The 27,270-nt window shown below is 40.5% G+C and overlaps 1 protein-coding gene across 1 annotated transcript in view; it reads left to right on the top strand.

The window, feature by feature from the left end:
* TMEM232 (transmembrane protein 232) overlaps positions 1-27,270 on the top strand; it is a 303,917-nt gene that overhangs the window by 190,476 nt on the left and 86,171 nt on the right. Inside the window, 6 exon segments of the mRNA XM_030193465.1 lie at positions 8,031-8,209; positions 11,547-11,569; positions 11,572-11,610; positions 11,613-11,668; positions 11,973-12,198; positions 26,812-26,990. Coding sequence (XP_030049325.1) covers positions 8,031-8,209; positions 11,547-11,569; positions 11,572-11,610; positions 11,613-11,668; positions 11,973-12,198; positions 26,812-26,990 — 702 coding nt within the window.

Here is a 27,270-nt window from a genome sequence, read left to right as displayed (position 1 = left end):
TAGCTAAACCTGCACTACCCAAGCTGCAAAGGACTTAAATACAAATCAACTTAAGCATCCAGTTTTTCTTAAATAAGCACACAACTGTGGAATGCATTACCAAAAGTCTTGAAAACAACATATGACCACCTAAACTTCCGGAAATCACTATAGACTAACCTGTTCAAAAAGGCATACCCCGCAGACCCAACTTAAATGCCTGAACTCTGCAACACAACATAAGTAAAGTACGTAATGGACATACACAACTCTTCCGTTGACTGTGCCACATGATCTTTGTCTTACTACAACATCACATTGTATTTGTTCTCACTGGAGTTGTGAACGCCTCTCCGGTACCATGTAAGCCACATTGAGCCTGCAAATAGGTGGGAAAATGTGGGATACAAATGTAACAAATAAAATAAAAAACAAAAATAAATTTTCCTTTGGTAAAGCCATGTTGCCTCGGGTCCTATAACCCGTCTGCTTCTAGAAAGTTAACTATGCTTTCTTTCAGCAGCGACTCCATTATTTTTCCTACCACCTACGTGAGACTTACCAGTCTGTAGTTTCCCACTTCTTCCCTGTCTCCACTTTTGTGAAGAGGGACCATATCCGCTCGTCTCCAATCTCGCGGAACCTCTCACGTCTGTAAAGATGTATCCTGGGATGTATCCCATCCGGCCCCATAACTTTGTCCACCTTCAGATTCTCAAGCTGTTTATAAACTCTCTTTTCCGTAAATGGCGCAGTATCCACTCCATTCCCAGACGTTCCCTCGGCAGCCAACCACGGTCCTTCTCCAGGATTTTCCTCCGTGAACACCAAAGAGAAATAGTTGTGTAGCACGTTCGCTTTATCTTCATCACTCTCCACATAGCCATTCTCATTATCTTTCAGTCTCGCAATTCCATTCCTATCTCTTCTTCTCTCTCCAATATATCTGAAAAAGGTTCTGTCATCTCTCTTTACATCTTTAGCCATTTTTTCTTCCAATCTCGCTTTCGCTAGCCGTATTTCCCTCTTTGTTTCTTTGAGTTTAATCTGATAATCTTTTCTGTGATCCTCTCGGGAGGCGGGGCTGGTGGTTGGGAGGCGGGGATAGTGCTGGGCAGACTTATACGGTTTGTGCCAGAGCCGGTGGTGGGAAGCGGGACTGGTGGTTGGGAGGTAGGGATAGTGCTGGGCAGACTTATACGGTCTGTGCCAGAGCCGGTGGTGGGAGGCAGGGATAGTGCTGGGCAGACTTTTATACGGTCTGTGACAGAGCCGGTGGTGGGAGGCAGGGCTGGTGGTTGGGAGGCGGGGATAGTGCTGGGCAGACTTATACGGTCTGTGCCAGAGCCGGTGGTGGGAGGCGGGGCTGGTGGTTGGGAGGCGGGGATAGTGCTGGGCAGACTTATACGGTCTGTGCCAGAGCCGGTGGTTGGGAGGCGGGGATAGTGCTGGGCAGACTTATACGGTCTGTGCCCTGAAGAACACAGGTACAAATCAAAGTAGGGTATACACAAAATTTAGCACATATGAGTTATCTTGTTGGACAGACTGGATGGACTGTGCAGGTCTTTTTCTGCCGTCATCTACTGTGTTACTATATGTTACTATGTTGCGTTCTTTTGTATTTCTTGAACAAAGCCTCTTTTGCTGTTATTTTTTCAGCTACTTGTTTGGAGAACCATATAGGCTTCCTGCTTCTCCTGTTCTTGTTTACTTTCCTCACAAAAAGATCAGTCGCCATATTTATAGCAGCCTTTAGCTTGGACCACTGTTTTTCCACATCTGCGCCTTCACACTCCAACAACTCCTTCTTCAGGTATTCCCCCATTTTATCAAAATCAGTATGTCTGAAATCCAGTACTTTGAGTTTTGTGCATCCGCACTGTCACCATTTGAACAAGACACTTTGACAGGCATCCATAATCTCCCTACTTCTTTCCGATTCCGCAGATGGGCCATTCCAATCCACGTCAGACAAATTAAAGCTTCAGGCTTTAGTAGTGGATGCACCTTATATGAAGTTTCATCACAACAGAGTAGTTCTCCACATGCACCCTAAGTTCCTGCCTAAGGTTGTGTCAGAATTCCATCTTAACCATCGATTGTCTTGCCAACATTTTTTCCCCGACCTCATGCCCATCCTGGCGAGAGCACACTGTACACTGAACTGCAACCAAGCATTGGCGTTTTACTTGGAGCGGACTAGGCTCCATAGCCAGTCCACCTAGCTTTTTGGTTTTTTTGATCCAAACAGGATGAGGGGGTCACCATTGGGACACGCACGATCTCCAATTCGCCGGCAGAATGCATTTCTTATGCCCAAGCTGGGCTGGCCCTTGAGGTTCAAGTCACGGCTCACAGTGTCAGAGTCATAGAGGTGTCGGTATCCCACTTGAAGTTGGCCTCCTTTGAAGAAATTTGCAAAGCTGCAATGTGGTCTTCAGTCCACACATTCACATCACACTATTGCCTTGAGCAGGATACCCGACACGACAGTTGGTTTGGACAGACAGAGCTGCAGAATTTGTTTGGGGTTTAGAATCCATCTCCACACCCCCCAAGCCCATTTTTTCTCTCACATAGTTTGTATAAAGTTTCAGCTTAATTTGTGCTTTGACCTCACCTTTGCGAGGTTCAGTTGACCACTGTTGTTTGTTTTCAGTTAGCCTTTTCCCACATTTGAGAATTATTGGCGTGCTTGTTCTCGAAGAAAGTGAAGATACTTATCTGTAGCAGGTATTCTCTGAGGACAACAAGCCATATATTCTCATATACCCTCTCTTCTCCCTGTGGTGGTAGCGCTGCACACGTTCTTAAAGCTATAGAAAACTTTTTCAAGCTCTGAACCAGGCAATGTGGGACACATTACCCACATATGAAAATATATGGCCTGCTGTTCTCAGAGAATGCCTGCTACTGGTATCTTCTCTGTATTCTGTAAGTTACATGTGTAAGTAGACACTCTGTCTTTGTCCTACCCATTCTCCACTCATAAGTACATCCCCTTCCAAATACTCACTGTGCAAGATTTTTGTGTATTTACAGCATAGTTCTTAGGAAGCATACTGGCAAATACATACATAAGTATGTACATATGCGCATATATACTAGTGTTCTATAACCATTTTTAATATAACCATATTTTTTTCTTGGTGATCACCTCCAAAACAGCTGTTTAGTCTAAGGATTTGGTTTCTTCCTCAGGAGAAACTAGATTCTCTGAACTTATGTGATACTGATCTCTCCTGGTAATGACAAGCAATATGCTCTCACAAGCAGGGGTAATGTTTATGATTCAGAAGAAAGAAGCAGTCAAATGAAGCAGCCAATGTCTGAAAAATGAAATGTATTAAAATAGCAACCTTTGATAGTGGTGTGTCCTTATTGTCCTACCATTCAGTAGTTTTCATAGTTGCCTGATTGTTGAATGTGCCCTGATGCAGGCAGTGTTTGCCAAAACATGCTGGGCAGCTATTAAAGCAACTGAATTATAATAAGGACACACCACTATCAAAGTTTGCTATTTTAATAAATTTAATTTTATGGCCACTGGCTTGTTCATTTGGCTCCTTTTTTCTTCTGTAACTTATATTTAGCTGTGGCTTGTGTTGTACCTCTTGGTTCTGTGGTAATGTTTTAGTTGCCATTCCTATACTTCCATCAAATGCTTGCACACCATATCCATAGTAGTTATCAAAGATGACCTTGGAAAATTTAATAATCTCAGTAATTTTCTTCTTACTTGATTCTCCAAGTATTCTGCTTTGCAGTGTAGAAAATTCTTATCTTTCATTAAGGTTGCATTTTTCTTTTGGTGCGCTTGCAACCTAGTGCCTACTGCTTCAGTCCTATTGGACTGTTCATCCATCTTGTGTGCTTGCTCATCCATCTTCTATGCCTGCTTTTTGTGAAACTTGAAAAATTCCACTCATGTCATCCACAAATGTAGTAATCACTACTGAAAGAGATGAACTCACCTCCTGTATGGCATCCCAGAATGACTCTTTAATCACTGTGGCTTGTCTCTGTTGTCCCCACAAAGCTAGTTGTAAAGCTCCTCATTTCTCTCCTCCTCCACCAGAGATTTTTCCAATTGAGGGTCTGGGTGCACTATCACACTTCATATTTCCCCTTACAGGGGAGGAGGTCACCACAATAAGCCCCTTCGAGATCAGAGTTGGTGTATGAATTCCTTTGGCATCATCTATCTACTCTCCAACCCCACATCCATTGGTTGCACTTCCAGGTTGTGTATTTGTGGGGGAGAGGGGGCTGCTATCAACTTGGAGCTGAAGTCTGCTTGGCCAAAGTCAATTCCACCTTAGCAGAGGGAGCAGTACTTCGAGAGTAAGTTGCTTCATTGCTGAGGTCTGTCCAGGGTTTGGTTAGGTAAATGCTAAATTTTCCTTTTCTTTTCCCCATATACCAATATTATCAGAATGAGCAAACAAAGAAGTCCCTATAGAGTATTAACATTGCTGAACCCTCAGACATCTCTGCCTACCACCATCTTGGTTCTCTTGTCAGCTGTATGGTAGTGTGCTAATTTATGTGCACAATGAGTGCATAAATGTTAGCACCTAGTTTATAGAAATGCTCTTTATCGGGGCAATTCTATAGAAGGGTGCCTTCTTTTAGGTTCCCCAATGTTATGCAGTGAGAATCTATTCTATTATGGCATCTAGGTGCCTGAATTTTTTTTTTTTTGTTACATTTGTACCCCGCGCTTTCCCACTCATGGCAGGCTCAATGCGGCAGGCAATGGAGAGTTAAGTGACTTGCCCAAAGTCACAAGGAGCTGCCTGTGCTGGGAATTGAACTCAGTTCCCCAGGACCAAAGTCCACCACCCTAACCACTAGGCCACTCTAATGTGTCTGAGCTCAGCATCAGTATACCTACATATATGTGACCACAGTTACATCAGCTATAGATCTGGTATACTGTGGTCTTAAAAGTGGCAAGGGCTCCCATAACTTACAGTATTTATTTATGCATTCTTGTATCCCACTGTTATCCAAAAACAAATTTCGGTTCAAAGTGGCTTACAGTTTACATTTGGTTGGAGTTACATTAGTTTATTTATGATGTAGGGGAGGTTGTCCATAGTTTGTGTGGTTAGTTGTAGAATGTTTTGAATAAGTAGGTTTTCAAAGCTTTTTCTGAACAGGAGATAGTCAGTGATACTTCTATTGGCTATTGGTATTGAGTCAATAAATATAGAGTGTGGTATCCATTCTTTTTTCTTTTTTTTCTATTTTCAATTCAAAGTGGAGAAAAAGACCTCAGCAGTCTCTGCATGGCGATACTGTGCTCAATGTGCTCAAACACCAGCATTCCTTGGACTCCATTATAATCACTGGTCTCAAAAAAACTCCACTAGTATATAATAAAATATATGTGAAATACTAAATTGTGATGTTTAATTCTTCTAGCAATGAAATTGGTCTATTATGCAATCACACCCGATTTTGCATGATCAACAAGTTAGGATTGCCTTCTCTAGAACACCCAATTTGAAGGAGATTGTTAGTCCCGCTAATTTACCTTCCTTAATTCAATATAGTGAATTAGGGGGACATAAGAGATGTCAACATTGTAAAACATGTAGCATTACACAAGAAGTGACCGAATTTAGAAATCCTATAGATGGTAAAGTGTATAAATTGCGCTTTCATACCGATTGTCAATCAACATATGTCATATATATTCTCATTTGCCCTTGCCATAAAATCTATGTAGGTAACCCAAACGCCGGTTACATCAGCGTATTACAGAGCATCGCTCATGTATTAAATTGAATAAGAAAGGTGCCCCGATAGTAGCGCACTGTCAGAAAAAAGGACATACTTTTGATTCATTGAGATGTTTTGCGATTGATCATATCCCATATAATATCCGAGGAGGAGATAGAAATAAGATCCTAATTATAAAAGAACAGAGGTGGATTTATATATTACAGTCTCTAGAGCCAAGAGGGTTAAATTCACAAATAGAATGGTCTGCATTTTTTGAATACATTTTTTTGAATATATTTCTTTAAATACATTATGATTTTTTCTAATGTGGGGCTAATTAAGTATGATCAGCCCTATTGGGATTATAAATATCGTAATACTCCTTCCGGTTGTTGCTTTCACTGCCGGTGTCATAGGAGTAAGAGACGCTATTTTGTAAGGTTAGTGGTTGGATGTCTTGTGTTTTTATAAATAACATTTAGCTGTTATTCACATTAAGTTCTGTGTGGTATTATCACTTTTGATTATAGGTATCGTGATTTGCCAACAGTTACTTGGCCCCCTGAGGAAGCTTATATTTCATAGCGAAACGGAGAGCCCCGTTGGGCAAGATTGAAAGCTAAGTAACATTAACAATATTATTGCTAGAAGAATTAAACATCACGATTTACTATTTCACATATATTTTATTATATACTAGTGGAGTTTTTTTGAGACCAGGGATTATAATGGAGTCCAAGGAATGCTAGCGTTTGAGCACATTGAGCACAGTATCGCCATGCAGAGACTGCTGAGGTCTTTTTCTCCACTTTGAATTGAAAATAGAAAAAAAGAAAAAAGAATTGATACCACACTCTATATTTATTAAGCGTTTAAGTAAGTTCAGCTTATTATTGACGTTATAGTTCATATTTTTGCTGAAGCTTTGTCCAGTATTTTCTGTATTGGTATTGAGTTCCACCATTTGGAACCCAGGAAGCTGAATCATGCTGTGTAAATGGTTTTGTAAGTTATGTTTCTGCAGCTGGGTAGGTGGAGAAGTAGGTAGCTTCTGGTTTCCGGGTTTGCTTTTCTTGGAGATAATTCGATCAGGTCTTGCATGTATTCTGGTGCCACTCCAACTAGTATCTTGAAAATGAGGGTGCTAGCTTTGAAGATTAGTCTTGCCTTGATTGGCAGCCAGTGTAGTTGATCAAGCAGTGGAGTTGCTCTTTTGTATTTTGACATTTTGAATATTAGTCTCGCTTCAGTGTTTTGGATGGTTTGTAGTGATTTTAGTGCACTTCCTTGCATCCTATGTATGCTGCATTGCAGTAGTCTAGGTGGGATAGTATCTTTGCTTGTACCATTATCCTGAATGATTGTCTGGGAAAGTAGTCTCTTATCCTTAGTCTCCGTAGTGTTCTGAATCATTTTGATGTTACCACTGATATTTGGTTTTCCAGTGATAGATGTTTATCTAGAACAATTCCCAGTATTTCTAGTTGTGTTTCGATTTTTTTTTGGTTGTTGATTTTGAATTTTTTGTAGGTTGTGGGGTTGTGCGGATTGGTTAGAACCAGGAATTTAGTTTTGTCCCTGTTTAATTTACGTTTGATTATTTGTTGCCCAGTTTTTCATGAGGTCCAAGCCTCTTTTGACTTTGTCCAGTATTTCAGTGATGCTGTTTTTAAAAGGTATGTGGATTGTTACATTGTCAGCATAAATGAATGGATTAAAGCCCTTTGCTTCTAGTTTTTTTTCCCGAGTGGTGCCATCAGTATGTTGAACAATATTAGTGATATTGGAGATCCTTGTAGTACTCCACATTCTGGGATCCAGGAAGCTGAAAACTGATTGCACATCTTTATAATGTAAGATTTGCTTCTTAGGAACCATTGACCCATGCTGCGACTGCCCCCGTGTATACCCATGATGTTGAGTAGGGTCATAAGTGTTGTGTGGTCTATTCTGCAAGTTGCCCATGTAAGTGGAAGCACCACCCATGTGAATGCCCCACTTGCATTTACACGCTATGCCACTTGCATGTGCTGTCACAGAATAGTGCTTAGTTGCTATACTGACACTTGTGTTAGTGTACACTTACCCGTGAAATTGAGAATATTGCAATCGAGAGTAAAGTGATGCATAAATGTAGGTGCCCTGTTACAGAATTGCCCTTTAAGAGGCTAACTTGAATGAATGTGTGCTATTGTGTTTTAATTCAAGTTAATTGGTTAATGCATATTGGTAATGAAACCCATAGACTGCTATGAACATCAGTGATATAGTCAATTCTGTTTTTATGCAGGAGATGTAATTGTTCTTCTTTTCAGTACCCTCCAGGTTTTAACTTGTCAATCTCTTCAGAGTATGGCCACAAAAAATTTGAGATGAATTGTTTCTTTTGGCACAGTCTTCTTGCATGGCAGTGTGTCCAAACTAATGGTGCCTATCTGAATGAATTACTCCAACTCCTTTCTGTTTATAAAGGAGAACTTCATCAAGAAAACTGGTAAGAATGATTCTAGAAATATAATAGAAATAGAAATAAACACTTTGGAAGTATTAAGGAGACAAAATGATTGTGAAAAAAGATTACTGGTCTATGTGTCAATACACTGGCACAGTAAATATAGTTTATATTAGTTCAGTTTACCAATATATCACTTTTACTTTTTTGCTGGAAATACCAAAGGTGGTAGTTAGTCATTCATATTAAATTTTGGAGAGAAGAGAGGAGGGGAGATAAGGAGAGCAGTGATCAGTTAATTAGACTAAGCTAGTGGCAGCTGGTGCTCTGGATCCCGGGGATGGAAGAGGGGATACCCGGACAACTATGAACCAGTTTGGGCAGGGAAGGCATCTCATAATAGGAATGTTTTAAGTTCTGATTTGAATGTTGGATGAGAGAGCAAGGAAATCCATAGGGGTCATTACACTGTAGATTTGATCACGGATAGTGATACAGTGAAAGGAAGGTATTATCAAGCAATGTTGTTGTGATGACCGGAGAGTTGACCAGGGACATAGGAGTCAGAAGCCATGAGAGATATGTTGGTTGATCCGAGCAGTAAATCTTATGGGTAAGAACCAAATTTTTTAATGTAATTCAATGGGCAACTTGTAGCCAATGTTCCTGGCACAATAAAGCGGTAACATTTATTTATTTGTTACATTTGTACCCCACATTTTCCCACCTATTTGCAGGCTCAATGTGGCTTACATGGTACCGGAGAGGTGTTGATAAACTCCAGAGTAGAACAAAATACAAATAATGGTTAAGTTGTGGTAGGAACCACATAAAGGAACATGTGGTGGGACCACATAGAGGAAAACAAGAACAGATGAGACTGTTTGGTGATCAATACGAACTGTGGTGTTGTTGTGTTGTGGAGTTCAGGCATTTATGTTGCGTCGGGGGGGGGGGGGGGGGTAAGCCTTTTGAAACAGGTGGGTTTTTAGTTTTTTCCTGAATTGGAGGTGGTCGTACGTGGTTTTCATGGTTTTTGGTAGTTCATTCCATAGTTGTGTGCTGATGTAGGAAAAACTGGATGCGTAAGTTGATTTTTGCAGCTTGGGTAGTTGAGGTTTAGGTATTGTCGTGCTGATGCGGATGTGTTTCTGGTTGGTAGGTCGATCAAGTTCGCCATGTATCCTGGTGCTTTGCCATAAATAATCTTGTGAACCATAGTGCAGATTTTGAAGGAGATGCATTCTTTGATTGGGAGCCAATGTAGTTTTCCGCGAAGAGGTGTTGTGCTTTCAAATCATGTTTTTCCGAAGATGAGTCTTGCTGCCGTGTTTTGAGCGGTTTGAAGTTTCCTTAAGATTTGTTCTTTGCATCCCGTGTAGATTCCATTGCAATAGCATGGCTTAGCACCATTGATTGTATCAGGTTGCGAAATATTTCCCTCGGGAAGAATTGTTTAACTCGTTTGTTGTGGATTTTACTTGGCTCTCTAGTGTTAGGTAGCGGTCCAATGTTACACTGAGGATTTTCAGGCTGTCTGAGACTGGGAGGCTGTGGTCCGGGATGCTGATGGTTGTGGGGTTGTCCGTGCGTACTGGGATGAGAGGATGAGACAGTGTGTTTTTTCATTGTTGAGTTTTAGTTGGAATGCCTTTGCCCATGCGTCCATGATGTGTAAGCCGGCCTTGATTTCATTAGTGATTTCTGTCAGGGTGGATCTCTAAGGAATATATATAGTAACATCATCTGCATGATGAAAGGGTTAAGGCCATGGTTGGATAAGGTCTTAGCTAAGGGGCCATCGTTAGGTTGAAGAGGATCGGCCATACTTGTGGGAATTGGTAATAATTTTAACTAAAAAGTAAAACTGAAAAAATAGCCTAGGTTGTACCAACTACACCGTTTACATAATTCACTTAAAGGCCATGATATTAAATAATTAAACAATTGACACCTCAAAACTCCCAACTAGGGGGACCATAGATACACTATAACGAACCAGTCTATCACACATGAAGTCCAATTCCTATCACTAGTGTCAGAGACGGGAAAAAAAGAACCAGTGGAAGAAACGCCAAACAGGAGAAAAAAAACGATTAAAAAAAAAATCCAGTGTCTCTAAACAACAACAACAAAGGCATCTTAAGTGAATGAGTATACACATATTAAATGGAAGGGTTCCGCAAAATATCAATGTCTACAAAAGTATACAAAAAAGCAAGCTTGCAAAAAACCACTTACCTTGAAGGAAGAGCTCAAACGTCCCACAATACTTCCCAACTATGTTGCTGCTCTTTAAATTCACTTCACAGCAGTAGCTAATCTTTCTCCAACTGCTCGTGCCAGGAAATCCTACAGTGATTCCTGGTGACTGAAATGTCTCTTCTAGCTTAAGATATGTGGGAAGCTTGCCAGGTGCCCTTGGCCCTGGATTGGCCACTGTCGTGGACAGGTTGCTGGGCTCGATGGACCCTTGGTCTTTTCTCAGTGGGCATTACTTATGTACTTATAAAACCCTGATTCTTGTCTTAAGCTGGAAGAGACATTTCAGTCACCATGGACTCATGTAGGATTTCCTGGCACTAGCGGCTGGAGAAAGATTCCAGATCATTATAAATAGGTTAAATAGCACTGGTCCCAGTACAGATCCCGGGGCAATCCTCTCTCCACCTTCTTCCATTAAGAAAAGTGGTCATTTAACCCTACCCTCTGTTTTCTATCAATCAGTTCCCAATCCACAACAGAGCATTGCTTCCTGTCCTATGGGAGGGATGCCCAAGGGGAAAAAAAAGAGAGTGCCACTTCGCCTGCCTTCTTATAAATTATATATGGTTCGCCCTGCACCATGTTACATGAAGTGGCAGATCTGGACAATCTCCCTGCATTTACAGCACATTAAATTTGTGGTAAATGTGCAGTAACTGAAGCTTTACCACATTTTAATAAAATGGGCTCCTTATTGTTTCTATACCACTGAATGGCTACAGCTGACAGTTGGTATATCAAGTTGAGAAAATACATAAATAAACACAATTGTTAATAAAATGCTGATTAAAGTTGATAGCTGACCACCCCACTGTGCATTAAGAGGGATGTGGTAATAAATCTGTGCATCTATCATGGCAGGAGCTCTGGGAGATTTCTATATTCAATGGAGGTCAATCACCATAGAAGCTGCAATACAATTTTACTCTGAAATCTTTTATGTTAATTTAATCCAATAAATAAATAGTACTGCTTGACAAAAATTGCTGTTAGTAAACTGGAACTAAATTGTGCCTTATTCCTCAACAGAACCTTTGTTATTTCTGTTTTATTTTGTGATAATATTATAAAATAAATATAAGCAATATACATTTATTTTGTCTTGATTGTTTAGGTTGTATTCAGTGCTTGCTTTATTCTTTTTGGAGAAGCTGCTAAATTAAACATGTCCTGCTTGAAGGTTTAATGGATCTGATGAGAGATTTTATTTTGAGTCCCCTGTCTCTTCAAGTGAAGGTAATAGAAGTGTTCCCTTAAATTTCAAATAAAATATATGTATGTTCTAAAAAATGTATATTCAAAAGATGGCAGCATGTTTGTTTTCTTCTTATGGATTGAAAAACTGAAAAGTCTGATTTTGTATGAGTCATCTAGGTACAAATGGGGACATCCAAGTCAGGACATTCAAAACATGCAAGGTATTTTACAAAAAGCTTGCTGAATGTGGCACCTTTTGTAAAATATTTATAAGACCATTGGAAGTATTCTTTAGTATTAATTTTAGAACAGTGTTTACTAAGTACGGTATTTCTATACACAGCATGAAAACTGTAAAAGGAGTATATCTGCTTGGCCCTGGGAAGTAGCCTACATATACATCATGGTGTTGGCAGACATTTGTTTGAATGGAACTATCTCAGAAATACAAAAAACTGCTTTTGTTGGCTGTAAAGAGCATGGCTATTTACCAAAACAAACAAAGGAATTAAAGGAAGCCAGTTTGTATGACCTCTTGCACTATTTACCTGCACAAATGTCAAATTCATGTAAGTACTGATAAACTTAAAAACATTAGTTTACAGAATTATACACATCATGTACCTCAGTTCCCCTCTGAAACAAGAAATTGCTATTTATATCTCATTAGCAAATGCCACAGAATTTATTGATGTGCAAATAATCTGTTCCAAGGTGTCAGAATATTTTTTATATATTTATTGCTACTTACTCATACATATTTCTCTACTTATTATATTTTGCCTTTGTTTTTGTCTTTTCTATTTTTTTTAATTGCAGCTTTTAAGTTTATTCTGTTCATTTTTTTGCTGTTTGCCACTTACTGTAGATGATGACAGAATGGTGGATTATCATTGTGGCCCTTATTTGACAAGCCATATTTGGGCTTAATCTGTACATAAACAGGCACTTAAATGTTTATAAAAAAATTTTATATACTGACACTTCTAGAGAAGATTGCAGTGGTTTATAATAAAATTGAACAATACAGAAGAGAACTCCATAATTAATAGGACAGAGCATTCACACATGTTTAAGTCCTCATTTTACAAATCCTGAAATATTCACATTTTAGACCCAAGTGCATGCAGATGGCAAGCGGACATGGTCTGGACATGTTTAGGGTGGCAAGCAGGGCATGGCAGTTCATAGACGTTTAGTCCCTGTTTCAAAGAGGTCTAAATGTCTATCGGGCTCATTTTCGAAGAGCAGGACGTCCGTCTTTCGACACAAATCAGAAGATGGACTTCTTTCTAACAGAAACATCCAATCGGTATAATCGAAAGCTGATTTTGGACGTCCCCAACTGCAGTCCATCGCAGGGACGGCTAAAGTTCAAGGGGGGCGTGTCGTAGGCGTGCCTAACACTTGGACGTCCCTTGACCCATAATTGAAAAAAAGGACGTCCCTGACGATCACTTGGACGTTTTCACCTGACCTGTTTTTCTTATGACCAAGGCACAAGAAGGTGACCAAAATGACCAGATGGCCACTGAAGAGAATCAGAGATAACCTCCTGTTACTCCCCCAGTGGTCACTAACCCCCTCCCACCCTCAAAAAACATCTTTAAATATATTTTGTGCCAGCCTGTATGCCAGCCTCAGATGTCATACTCAGGTCCATGACAGCAGTGTGCAGGTCCCTGGAGCAGTTTTAGTTGGGTGCAGTGCACTTCAGACAGACGGACCCAGCCCCATCTCCCCCCTACCTGTTACATTTGTGGAGGAAACAGTGAGCCCTCCAAAACCCACCAGAAACCCACATCTAGGTGCCCCCTTCACCTGTAAGGGTGTGCAGTTGTGGGTTTTGGGGAGCTCAGCACACAATGTAAAGGAGCTATGTACCTGGGAGCAATTTCTGTAGTCCACTGCAGTGCCCCCTAGGGTGCCCGGTTGGTGTCCTGGCATGTCAGGGGGACCAGTGCACTACAAATGCTGGCTCCTCCCATGACCCAAGGGCTTGGATTTGGTTGTTCTGAGATGGACGTCCTTGGTTTCGATTATTGCTGAAAATCAGAAAAGTCAATGTCTAGGGACGACCAAATTTAAGGATTTGGATGTCTCTGATGGTATTTTCCAAACAAAAGATGGACGTCCATCTTGTTTCGAAAATATGGGTTTCCTCGTCCCTGGATCGGGACGTTTTGTGAGGATGTCCAAATCAAAACTTGGATGTCCCTGTCGAAAATGCCCCTCTATGTCACTGGTTCCCAAACCTGGTCCTGGAGACATCCCAGCCAGTCAGGTTTTAAGGATATCTACAGTGAATATTCATGAGAGAGATTTTCATTCAGTGGAGGCAGTGCATGCAAATCTCTCTCATGAATATTCGTTGTGGGTTTCCTGAAAACCTGACTGGCTAAGGTGCCTCCAGGACCAGGTTTGGGAACCACTGGTCTATGTCTTAAAAGACAACTTCAAAATAACATGTTCCACTTCATAAAAGGAGACTTAAATTTCAAAAATAGAAAGGAAAACCCTCAAAAACCGCCAAACCTAATGATTTATAGAGCTGTATGTGATCAATAAAGATCTACTCTTATCATCGGCAAAAACCTTCCATTCATGTGCAGATGTACCACCCATAAACCGTTCAAATGAAATAGTGCAAATATTCAAAACTTTCAGCATACAGTGCACTTATCTTTAAAGAACTTGTAGCAAGCCAGCTTCAATAAACAAGAGCAGGATCCCTCAGGACCAACGATGGCCAGCGTTTCGCAAAGCTGCTTTAGGGTTCACAATCAAACTTTGTACATGGAACTGCAAAACAATACCCACACAATCTCTCATACATCTACAGACAGCGCTTCCATCTCTGCTGCTGTCAACTGGCTTTCACTATCATTCAAATTGGCCACCTCTTTTCAAAAGTGACATTGCCTCCATCCAATCAGATGTTCAGAAAAAAATGACACCATTCAATGTGCAAATTCAAACCAACATGTTCTAGAAAATTTAAAGCTAGATCCATTTCTGTTCTTGTTGATTTTTCCATTGGTCCCCATCCTCTTCATAATGGAGCAATCCACTATAAATCCACACATCACAACTCATCAAAAGAATGTTTCAAAACAGACACAATGTGCAGCTGGAGCAAGCATTTCTTTCCGTGTCTGCAGGGAAACTCTTTTGTTCAGTCAATCGAGTAGAGAGTTTCCGTGAGTTTGGCCCATGTGCACTTTCTGGCATGGCAAATCAAACATTAAATGACATGATCTATCTTGCAAGTAGTTCTATTCTTCAAAACATATTTCTGCAATTTGTTGGGTTCACAAACTCAGAGGTCTCAATCATAATATGGCAGAGAGTACATTCACCACACTTAAAATGTCCGTGAACCACAGTCAATTCCTCCATATCAGTCTGTGTTAGGTAATACCGAGGGCCTTAAACACTTCTTCAAATTCCTGCCCCTACTAAAGGCAAAATGGTAAAGCGGAGATAGTAATAACCAACCCCCAATGTTTCTTCATGGCTGTAACAATTCTAGATGAAGCAGAAGTATATTTCAAAGCATAAGTAATCACATCTTCATCATCCTTACAAAAAGAAGATCTAGGTGCTTTCAGCAGGTCCTGATTATTATATTTTGCTCGTCAGTAAGCAAACTTAATAACATGAGTAGGATAGCCGCTAACCAATAGCTTAGTGGACAAATCTTGTGCTTGTCTTTGAAACTCAGAGTCAACAGAACACACTGTCCTGTAGTGAATAAAGTGTGAAAATGGCAAACTATTCTTGAGAGAGGGTAAATGACAACTATCATAATTCAAAAAAGTATTTTTATCTATGTCCTTATGAAATACCATTGCCAAAAATGCACCCTTTGTCTATTTCACCAATACATCTAGAAAAGAGATCTCTTGGCAATCATAATGTAAAACAAATTTAATATTGGTATTCAATTCAAAAACAAACTGCTGTAGATCTTCCATTCCATAATAGAAAGACATTGTCAATGTTCTTCCATTCCATAATAGAAAAACATTGTCAATGTAAAGAACCCAAAGTTTAACATTGAAATTTGTCGACTGTATATACATACTCTTGTTCATAAGCACGCATAAATAGATTTGCCACAGAATGGCCCCTATCGCCACTTCTGATATTTGTTGATACAGCTGGTTTTCAAATTGAAAAAAATTCCTCTTTATTATCAACATCGCCAATTGGTATTGTGGACCCTGAAGCAGCTTTGCAAAACATTGGCCATTGTTGGTCCTGGGGAATCCTGCTCTTGTTTATGAAGCTGGCTTGCTACCATAGGCGCCCCATATAAGAGGCTTGAACCACAATCTTTCCTGGACTCACTGCCATCCTATCTTACCCTGTTTCTCTCTCCCTCCAATTTCATGCAGCACAATATCCCTCCCATTGCACATTGCCAGGTCCACACTAATAAATAAGTGAGGCAGAGGCATGGAACCGTGGCTCTCTGCCTGCTGCTACTGCTTCCTATGCCAGTCTTGCCTCCTGGGCCAACACAGGAAGCAGTAGCGGAAGGCAGAGAGCTGCAGTCCTGTGCCTCTGCGTTGCTTGTTTATTAGCACAAACCTGGCGAGATGCAAATAGAGAGAAATTATACTGTATGGTGGTGAAACATGAAAGGGGATGGAGAGAGAAATGGGTAAGACTGGAAAGGAGAGGAGAAAGAATGCAATGCTAGAAGGGAGAGAGTGAGAGTGCAATACTGGATAGGGGAAAGGCAATGCTGGAGAGCAATACTGGTTGGGGGAGGGGGGGTGCTAGATGTGCTGGAGAGCAAGAGACAGCAGAAAGATGCAGTACTGCCTAGGATGGGGATAAAGGGGCAATTCCAGATGTGGGGGGTAGAGATAGGCATGGGCAAAGCTAAATGTTCGGGGTGGGGGAGCGCTGCATGCCAGAGGGAGAGTGACAAGCAATACTGGATGGGCTGGAGAGAGACAGAAGAGAGGGGAAATACTGCATAGAATGGAGAGGGGCAGTGAGAAAAGGGCAATTCCAGATGGGGGGGATAGAGATAGGCGTGGGCAATGCTAAATGTTCAGGGCGGAGGAGCGCTGCATGCCAGAGGGAGAGTGACAAGCAATACTGGATGTGCTGGAGAGAGACAGAAGAGAGGGGAAATACTGCATAGAATGGAGAGGGGGCAGTGCTGGATGGGAGAAAGAGAGATAGACAATAGCAATGCCAGATGGAGCGGGGGGGGGGGGGGGAGGAGACAGGGGCAGTGATACGTGCCAGGGGAAGGGAGACAACTAAACAGGCAATGGTGGGGATGGGGGGCAGGGAAGGAGAGACAGAGGAAATACTTAATGAGAGGGGGGAGGGAAAGAGAGATGGGTCAATGCTTTATGTTCCGAGAGAGAGAAAAAATGTGACTAGCAGTGGGGAGAGAGGCAAGCGAGGGGATGCTGGCTAGTGAGGGGGGAGACAAAAGAGGGATCCTTGATGCAAGGGAGAGGGAGAGAAAGACAAGAGAAGATATGCTGGGTGGAAGGGGGAGGGAGAGAGAAGCTGGATTGCAGGAGTAGAGAGAGATCCTGGATGGAAAGGGAGAGAGGAAAGAGTTAGTGAAAGACTGGAGAGTAAGAGGAAGAAGAATGGGAGGGTCAGAGTGGGGGAAAGAAATGGAAAGCTGTAGGTAGACGCAGTAAAAAGAGGGAGATTAAAATCTGGATAACATGAATGAAATCTGAATGGATGGCAGAAAAAAAATGGAAGAAAGCTGAAAGAAACAGATCAGTGCTGGAGGTGGATGTAGTGGAGTAGGTGTAGAAGACAGAAGAGAAAAAAGGAGACACTTGGAAAGAATTAAAAGACAGGAATGCAATAACATTGACTGAGGCCAATACAATTACATAACATAGTAGATGACGGCAGAGAAAGACCTGTATGGTCCATCCAGTCTGCCCAAGAAGATAAACTCATATATGCTACTTTATATGTATACCTGACCTTGATTTGTATCTGCCATTTTCATGGCACAGACCGTAGAAGTCTGCCCACCACTAGCCCCACCTGCCAATCACTAGCCCCACCTCCTAACCACCAGTGCTGCCACCCAAAAAAAAAATTAAATGGCTAGACAGCAAAGGTAAAAAACAGAATTTTACTTTAAATTTAGGATAAAGTAATGTGGTGGCTGTGTTAGTCCACTTTAAAAAGTTAATAAATGTAAATAAAAGACAAAAAGGAAAATAAGGTGACACCTTTTTATTGGACTACATTTATTTTTTGATTAGCTTTTGAAGGCCAAAACCACCTCTTTCAGGTTGGGTCATAATACTGCTGTTATAAGTATGCTCATCCTAAATTAAGGAAAAATATTTTGGTCTCCGTAAACTAGTAAAAACTGTAGTAAGTTAGTTTTTGAAATTTACATCTGCTCTTTTAATATTTGCACAGTACAAAGGAACATATATCAGTGTTTCTATTTCTCTGGTGCTGCACTGTATGCAGATTCTTCGGGGTTCAGTTTAATTTTTGTCTATATATTTCGATTTTTAGTTTGTGGTTACTTATTCTATACTTGAGGGTTTACCTGTGTTTGAAAAAGGCCGGATATTCTGTTAGCATTGAGTCTGTGTAGGATTGATCTGTACTAATCCAGCTTGTTTAGTTTTCCATTAGGTGTATTTGATGATCTATTGCCCACTGTAATGCTTATGAGGCTGCCTTTTCCTAGGAAGGCCCTTGTTGTATGACCCCTGGAAGTTAGTACTGTTATGGTATGGCAGAATTGCTTTATAGGTCCTGAGTGATTTTGTAGGGTTTTTTTTTTTAATGACTTCACAGTATGCCAGTACTGGATTGTGAATTTGGATTTAGCTCAATGCCTCTTTCAGCTGTAGCTCAATGCAAGTTACAGGAAAATTTCTAGTGTACCTGAATGTCTCTACAATCTGTTTGTACCCGAGGCCAAGGAAGGTTAAGTGACTTGTCCATGATATCAAGGAGTGGCAGTGAGATTTGAACCCTTGCTTCCCTGGTTCTCCATCTAATACTAATATATTCCAGACATGTTTGTTAACTCAATAGTAAACTAAAGGCCAGCAGATCTGAATCCTAGTGGCCATTGGCAACCTGCCAAAAAAACTGATAGACAAATCATTTTATGGTTGCCATTAACCACAAGATTTCTGTTACAGTATTGTTGAACATCACTGCCCACTTGATGAACAGGAAGATGCTGTACTAGGGAGCTAGGTATGTCTGGAAGCCAAGTGTTAAAGTATTTGCATATATTTCCAATATGTTGTATTCATTTGGTGCATTTTTTATATTTTTTGGCATATAATTTCTAGAGTATATTCTGTGTGCATATTACCATCAGTAACAGAAGTGCTGGGGAGACAGCTGGTGCAGCTGCACCAGAGCTACATAGTGAAGGACTTGTTCCATGCTGTGTTCAAAAGTGTCCGACTGACCTTTTACTGTTGATGTAGGTGTTGTGCCCTACTCCAAGGATTTTAAGTTGCTCCATTCCGTTCTACTCTGCTCCCTACACCACCCTAGCCACACCTATATCTTGACCCTAGCCCCACCCACTTTAGCCTCTCCCAAACAGCTGAGTCACCAACCGCCTATGCTTGCTACAGTCTCACTACAAGTTCTTTAAAGATAAGTGCATTGTTTGCTGAATGTTTTGCATATTTGCACTATTTCATTTGAACACTTTGAGTGGTATATCTGCACATGAATGGAAGGTTAACGATATTGGAAGTTATCAATATGAGTTTTGAATAATTGATTAACTGATAAACTAATTGAAAAAATTGAGACCTATGAGGAACTGGGTGCACTGACAATAAACAAGATTGTGATTGTTAGCACCATATGAGGGTCCCACAAAAATATTTATTATGAAAATACTTAAGAGCAGCCTATCACTTTTGATTAACAATTTGCATAAACATAAAACAAATGTAAAAAAATGTTATTTGTCAACTTAGCATAAAACAAACTTGCCAACAGAGATCAATAGCCAAACAAACCTCGGTCTGGTAAGCAGTTTCTAAAGCTGTCTCAAACAGAGGGATCTGAAAGTGTCACCTAGGACAAAACAGAAAGTTATTTAGCACAACAAAAAGATATTAAAAATGGTATATGAATGTAAGGTGTCATGTTTATGCAGACAGTTTAAAGACAGCGTTTAAATATTTGGTTCCAATGAACCAAAAATAACAAAGGCAAAAGTGATGAGATGTTACTACACTGGTGCCTGTAAAATAAAACAAAATTATTAAATGGATGTCTGGGTGTGAGTGTGAATCAACAACAACTCAGTTGTAGACACAAGAAAAGCTGACACACGAAGAATTCTGAAAAGTGAATAATGCTGAATGCCACTGTTAAAAAGAAAAAATGCCTGTGCAGAGGTGATTGACATGTGACATCATCCATATGTCATCAGTGACTTATAAACTAAAAGACAAAAGCTAGGTTTACTAAGCAGCGCTATGGGTGCGTTAGCATTTTAATTCACGTAAATTATTTACATTCGTTGAACACTAACGTGCCCATAGAAATGTATAGGCACATTAGTGTTTAACGTGCCTTAAATTTACAGGTGCGTTAAAAACGCTAACACACATTAGTAAACATAACCCAAAGGCTATTGATAAAACTGTAGCAAAGGAAGATGCAAGTTAGATAAAAATGCAAAAAAGAAAGTAAATTTGGTTAATCTAACTTGATTGTCAGGAAAAATAAATGCTCGTAGTTAAAATACAAACATAATTGAGTGCAAATAGATCTTGACTGAATGTAATTATACATAGTGTGGTATGAGTGAAACGTCAGTGTGACTGATGACAAATGAAATGACAAACTGCCATCTGATGTCTGAACTGACAACTTAGATCATCGCCAGTAAAACAAGGGCTCAAAATAGTTAACATAAAAAAACAAAAAGTAAAATATGAGCATTGTAGAAAAAGCGTATACTTATGATGGAAATGAAATAAAAAGACTGATTTTGGGGTAATTATGTGAGAAATGTGTCGGTGCATACTGTTTAAACAAAATGATGATAAAAGCACAAATGATTTGGCTTACATACAGTAAGGAAAAACTGGAACAAAGGGGAGAAGGGGGAGGATGGAGGTGAGGAAAAGGAAAAAAAGAGAGAAAAAAGGGGAACGAGAGGAGAAAAGGGAGGGAGAGGGAAGGGAGAAGAAAGGGGAGGGAGAGGGAAGGGGAAAACTAGTAAGAAGGTCTATGGATTGAGAGATGTGTAAAACAACTGATTGACTATGAGTAAAAGAGAAGCTGTCGATCATAGAAAACTTTTAGATCTAACTCCTGGTTCAAACCAAGAGGTTTCATAGTTTTAAATTTAAAATCAAGCTTTGTTCCTTTTGTAACAATAATTGATCAGTGTCTCCACCTTTCCAGTGGGGTTTTACTACATATAAAATGCGGAACCGCTGTTGTTCAAATTTGTGATCCTTTTGAATATAGTGTTGGACAACTGGTTTATCCAGAGTCTTTCATTTCAGACTGCCCTTATGTTCCAGCACATGCATTTTAAATTTATTTCATCTTTCCTAGGTAAGCAAGGTTACAAGGACAAAAGATGACATATACTACATTACAAATGTTACAATTTGAAAATGATCTTAAGACAAAATTTGTTACTGTGTTTAGGAACAAAACACATTTGGTATCATCATCACTTTACAGGCTGCACAATGGCAACATTTGTAATATCCCAGTATGTGACTTTGCTCACTAATTGCATTTTTTATTGCTGGCAAAGCAGAAGGTGCAATAATCTCTTTCACATTTTATAGAAATCTTCATATTAGTGGCTGAAAAGCAATCTAGTACCTGTAAAATATGCGTTTTTCTAAGAATACAAGTGATATCATGGGTTAGGTTAGAAAACTCTAAGGTGCATATAAAATTGTTGCTTTTGATATATTTTGTTTTTAAATAATGAATTTCTGTATGCTTACAATACTCTTTAATAATCATCTTCTTTGCTGTGAACCTTAGTTTCATACTATTGGCTCTCTATAACCCTGGATACTTGAACATAAACAGCGTCAATGATGAAACTGTCCAACTGTGAAGCTTTTCTTTAATTAACCTACTGTTAAAACTGTCATAGGGTAAGAATATAAATGTTGCCATACTGGGACAGACCAAAAGGTCCACCAAGCCCAATATCCTGTGTCCAATGCAGGTCACAAGTACTTGGCAAGATCCCAGAACAGTAAAACAAATCTTATGCTGCTAATCCTAGAAATAAGCAATGGATTTTCCCATGTCCATCTTAATAATGGCTTACAGACTTTTCTTTTAGGAAGTTATTCAAACATTTTTAAAACCCTGCTAAGCTAACTGCTTTTACCACATTCTCTGGCAATTCCAGAATTTATTATACATTGAGTGAAGAAATATTTTCTCCGGTTTGTTTTAAATTTATTACTTAGTAGTTTCATTACTTACCCCCTAGTCCTAATATTTTTGGAAAGATTAAAGAAGTGATTCACGTCTACCCGTTACACTCCACTCATTATTTTATAGACCTCTATCATATCTCCCCTCAGCCGTCTCTTCTCCTAGCTGCTTTAGCCTTTCCTCATAGGGAAGTTGTCCTATCGCCTTTATCATTTTCATCACCCTTCTCTGTACCTTTTCTAGTTCTGCTATATCTTTTTTGAGATGCAGTGATCAGAATTGTAGATGTTCTTTATTATTAATTTAAACATGTAGTTATTTAATTACAGGTATACATGTAGGTATACATGAAATTATGAGTCCCTTTTACTAAAGGGTTGCTGCGTGACAACCTGGACTTACTGCCGGCCCAATGCGGCTGCCATTGGTAGTTCCACCTCAAACATGCCCCATTTCTAACACTATGGAAAATAATTCCATAATTTCAAGTGTGGCACTAACCCACCGTAATCGGCACTGCCCGGTTACCACAGGAGCCCTTACTGCCACCTCAGTGGGTGGCGTAAGTGCTCCCCCCTGCATGGCCACATGATAAAAATGATCTTACCACATGGCCATGTCTTTTTTTAGGGGCTTTTTACCCATTGTGGTAAAAGGACCCTTATATGTTTTTATTTGTTTTTAGTTTTAGAAATAATGCCCCTGATGCAGGCAATGTCTGAAACATGTCCGTGATGGACTTTTGTCTGCCAATATTTTATCCTTTGTATGCCTTACTGATGTCATGTTGTGTTTATCTCCTCATTATCTGTGTATCCTGGACTTTTTTTTTACCAGGCAATATAGTAGAGCATCATACACAATGATTTCTATTGATAAACTACTTCAACAGGAAAACACAAAACTATGAAGCTGCATGATAGATGTTATCTAGAATATGTGTTAAATAGCATAAAAACAACACTGCATTAGCATTTTTTTTGAATGGAGGGTAGCCAATGTAATGCCAATTTTTAAAAAAAAGTTTCCAGAGGTGATCCAGGAAATTAGACAGGTGAGCCTGACGTAGGTGTCAGGGGAAAATGGTAGACACCTTGTAAAGAACAAAATTACAGAGCATATTCAAAATCATGGATTAATGAGTCAAAGCCAAGATGGATTTAGTGAAGGGAAATCTTACCTTACCAATCTACTACATTTCTTTGAAAGAGTGAACAAACATGTGGATAAAGGTGAGCCAGTTGATATTGTGTATCTGGATTTTCAAAAGGCATTTGACAAAGTACCTCATTAAAGACTCCAGAGGAAATTGGAGAGTCACGGGATAGGAGGCAGTGTTCTATTGTGGATTAAAAACTGGTTAAAAGATAGAAAAGAGAGTAGGGTTCAATGGTCAGTATTCTCAATGGAGAATGGTAGATAGTGGGGTTCCCTAGGGGTGTATGCTGGAACCGCTGCTTTTTAACATATTTATAAATGATCTAGAGATGGGAGTAACTAGTGAGGTAATTAAATTTGCTGAAAACACAAAGTTATTCAAAGTTGTTAAATAGCAAAAGGATTGTGAAAAATTGCAAGAGGACTTTACTAGACTAGGAGACTGGGCATCCAAATGGCAGATCACGTTTAATGTGAGCAAATGCAAAGTAATGCATGCCTGAAAGAGGAACCCAAACAATAGCTAAACTATACCTACCTAATGCAAGGTTCCACATTAGGAGTCACTGACCAGGAAAGGGATCTAGGTGCCGTTGTTGATGATACCTTGAAGCCCTCTGCTCAGTGTGTGATGGCAGCTAAGAAAGCAAATCGAATGTTAGGTATTATTAGGAAAGGAATGTAAAACAGAAATGAGGACGTTATAATTCCTTTGTATTACTCCATGGTGCGACCACACGTCGAATATTGTATTAGAGAGCTGCACGGGAACGGGGTTTGGAGCTGCACGGGAACGGGGTTTGCGGGAATCCCGCAGAACCCGCGGGATTCTCGCAGGGACGGAAACAGTTCTGTGGGGTTCCCACAGGGACGGAAGCAGTTCTGTGGGAATCCCGCGGGGACGGAAGCAGTTCCTGTGGGCTTCCCGCGGGGATGGAAGCAGTTCTGCGGGGATCCTGTGGAAGTGTAAGCTGCACCTGCACCAGCCTCTCATCTACCGAGTACCAAGTTCTTTGAGTGCTGTCTCCTCCTCCTCCTCCTCTTCTTCCTTCCTTTAACAGCACAAATGTGGAAAGTCTTCCATTAAGGAAGTGGTAGACACACAAATGATGACGGAATTCACAAAGGCATGGGATAAACACAGAGGATCTCTAATTAGAAAATGGAAGTTATAAAAAACCTAACCTTAAATGGCTGCATGTGTGTGGATGTGTCAAGTGACGCTCAGATGGCGACTGTGGCTGTGATGAGCTAGGGCTGATACCGGGCAGACTTGTATGGTCTGTGTCTTACATGGCAGTCTGGTTTAGGATGGGCTGGAAAGGACTTAGACAGCAGCTTCAGTGGCTGGAACATAATGACAGTGCTGGACAGAATTTTACGGTCTGTGTCCCACAAATGACTACTACTACTACTACTATTTAGCATTTCTATAGCGCTACAAGGCATACTCCAGTCTATTTGAGAAGACAAATAGACTGGAGTGGGCTTCAACGGCAACTCCAGCAGTTGGAACATAAGGATAGGGCCAGATAGACTTCTATGGTCTATGTTCCAGAAACTCGAAAGAAAAACCATAATCAAGTACATAATATCACACTTGCTGATTTAATCATGAATTGATAATGAGTGTGACTATTGGGCAGACTGGATGGACCGTTCAGATCTTTATCTGCTGTCACTTACTATGTTACAATTAATCCTCTTTGCTCCTGGGCTGATTCACAGACCTCAGCTCTGATACAGGCATGAGCATTGGATGTCACCTGACCTACTGGTGCGTGCATGTAGTGACCTCTCAGCACACAGTGCCAGTAAATCAGAGACAAATCTTACATGTGCACACCAGAGTGTTCCAAGTTTCAACTTCCATTCCTTCCTTGCCTACAGTGCTGTGGCTCAAATCCAGAGATCAACTGAGGGAGCTGACCAGAATTTTCTTTTATGTACCATTAAATTCTTATGGGGATGGGTTAAATTCTTGTAGGGACAGGTTGGGATGGGTTAAAGTTTTGTGGGGATGGGTGGGGATGGGTAAGATTCCAGCAGGGGCGGGGATGGGTAAGATTTCTGTCCCCGTGCAACTCTCTATGTGACACTAAAGTATGTGGTAGCACACTGCCATCTTCTGGAGAGCACCTTTTACTATGAAGTAGAGATTGTGCTGGTTTTTATCTGCCCTGGTTCCATACTCATTTGGCTCCCAATTGTGTATTGTGGAAATTATTGAATACCCCATTTAGCTATTTTGGTTATGAAGATCACAGTATAACCCCTGACACAGCCCCTTTGAGCGAAACAAGGTCTATGTCGGGCATTTTATTAGATTGAAGTTCTGCAATAAAGATTTGTTTGGATTTACCACTGATCTGCTTTGTTTGCTTCCACATTGGAGTTGTGAATTGTCTGCCTAGTTTTTTGGGACCATTATTTCTGAGATAAGCAGTATCTCTATATATAAAAGGCACCTCCAACGTTCTAATTGAAGCCTCCAGCCGGAAACTTGAGGTGGCATAGATATCCGGTTTAGCAAGTACACAAAGGAAACAAGCTGAGGGAGATAATTGTTTTCTCAGGCACCTGGAGTGGTTGCCTTGGGTGATTAACAAGGTCAGCTGGGGTCCAGACCTTCTTGCAAGTAAAGCAATTAACTCTGCCCTGGGTGATTAACAAGGTCAGCTGGGGTCACAGCTCCTTGCAACTAAAACAATTAACTCCTCCCAGACTCTTGGGAGCTTGCCTTTACTCAGCCAGGCTGCAGTCATTGCCATACACTCTAACCCAAACAAACCTAGCAGGTGCTGCTCCACATTGTCGTTTTTAAATTGTTGCTCCATCAGAAACAAGTCTACAGCTGTTTCAACTGGGAGGGAAGGTGGCCCTGGAACTGGGAGGGTGGAGACTCTGAAACACGGAGGGTGGGGGGACCCTGAAACTCAGACGGACCCTGGGACTGGAAGGGGGGACGACCCTGGAACTCAGAGGGAGGGAGGGGATGACCCTGGAACTCAGAGGGAGGGAGCGGATGACCCTGAAACTTGGAGGGAGGGAGGGGGACCCTGCAACTGGGAGGGAGGAGGGAGTGATGGGCCCCCGGCGCACACTCTGATTCTCATTCCCTCTCTCTCACACAGTCAATCTCACACACACTCTCTCAAACATACACACTCCGAGGAATACCTTGCTAGCGCCCGTTTCATTTGTCAGAAACGGGCCTTTTTTACTAGTAAAATATATTGTACTGTTTTGGGATCTTGCCAGGTACTTGAAACCTAGATTGGCCACTGTTGGAAACAGGATGCTATGCTTGATGGACCTTCGATCTGTCCCAGTATGGCAACTCTTATGTTCTTATATAGAAATTGCAGGTGCAGAATCCATCAGTTCTTTGTACATCTGTGCCTTGTATCTAATTTTCAAAAGCAAACTACCTAATGCTAGCTACAAGTTATGCAGGTACAAAATATAGATGAACCTTAATCTGTTCAAGATAGTCAAAATGCTTCCCCCACCCTACAAATGGGAAATAACCTATAATATATTTATACTAAATATGTCTCTATTGCTAAAAGAGATGTTATAATTTACAGGTGATAACGTATTTTGGGTTATTCGCTATGGTGCAGTGCATAGTCTGGTTAAGATCTGCCATGAGCTCCGTGGGGATGTAAATAGAGAAGGTCTCAGAAATGCAGCATGGAAAACTTTGTACAAACAGAAGAGTAATGAGAAGGATAGTCGTATCCTGGAAGCTGTTAAGGTTGCTGAGGTAGGTATACAATTTAGTAGATTACGGAGTGCATTGTAGAAAGTTTAGGTACTATTTACTATTTAATTTTTTTGTAGCAAGACAAATTCAATAAAAATAAAGATTTTAAAAAGTAGAGATTTTAGAAAAGGTGTCACTGATGTAAATGTAGCAAAGTGAAGAGATTTAAAGTATGTCTTCCTCTTAAAAAGTTGCATTGGCTTCAGTTTCCTCTCATATAAGTTTTAAGATTGCTTGAATGTTTTTTAAATTACTTGCAGGCCCAAATCCTGTAAGTTTA

Source organism: Microcaecilia unicolor, chromosome 2 (genome assembly GCF_901765095.1).
Source record: "Microcaecilia unicolor chromosome 2, aMicUni1.1, whole genome shotgun sequence".
Classification (NCBI taxonomy): domain Eukaryota; kingdom Metazoa; phylum Chordata; class Amphibia; order Gymnophiona; family Siphonopidae; genus Microcaecilia; species Microcaecilia unicolor.
Note: the sequence above shows the minus strand (reverse complement) of the source record. Positions and strands in the feature narration are given on the sequence as shown.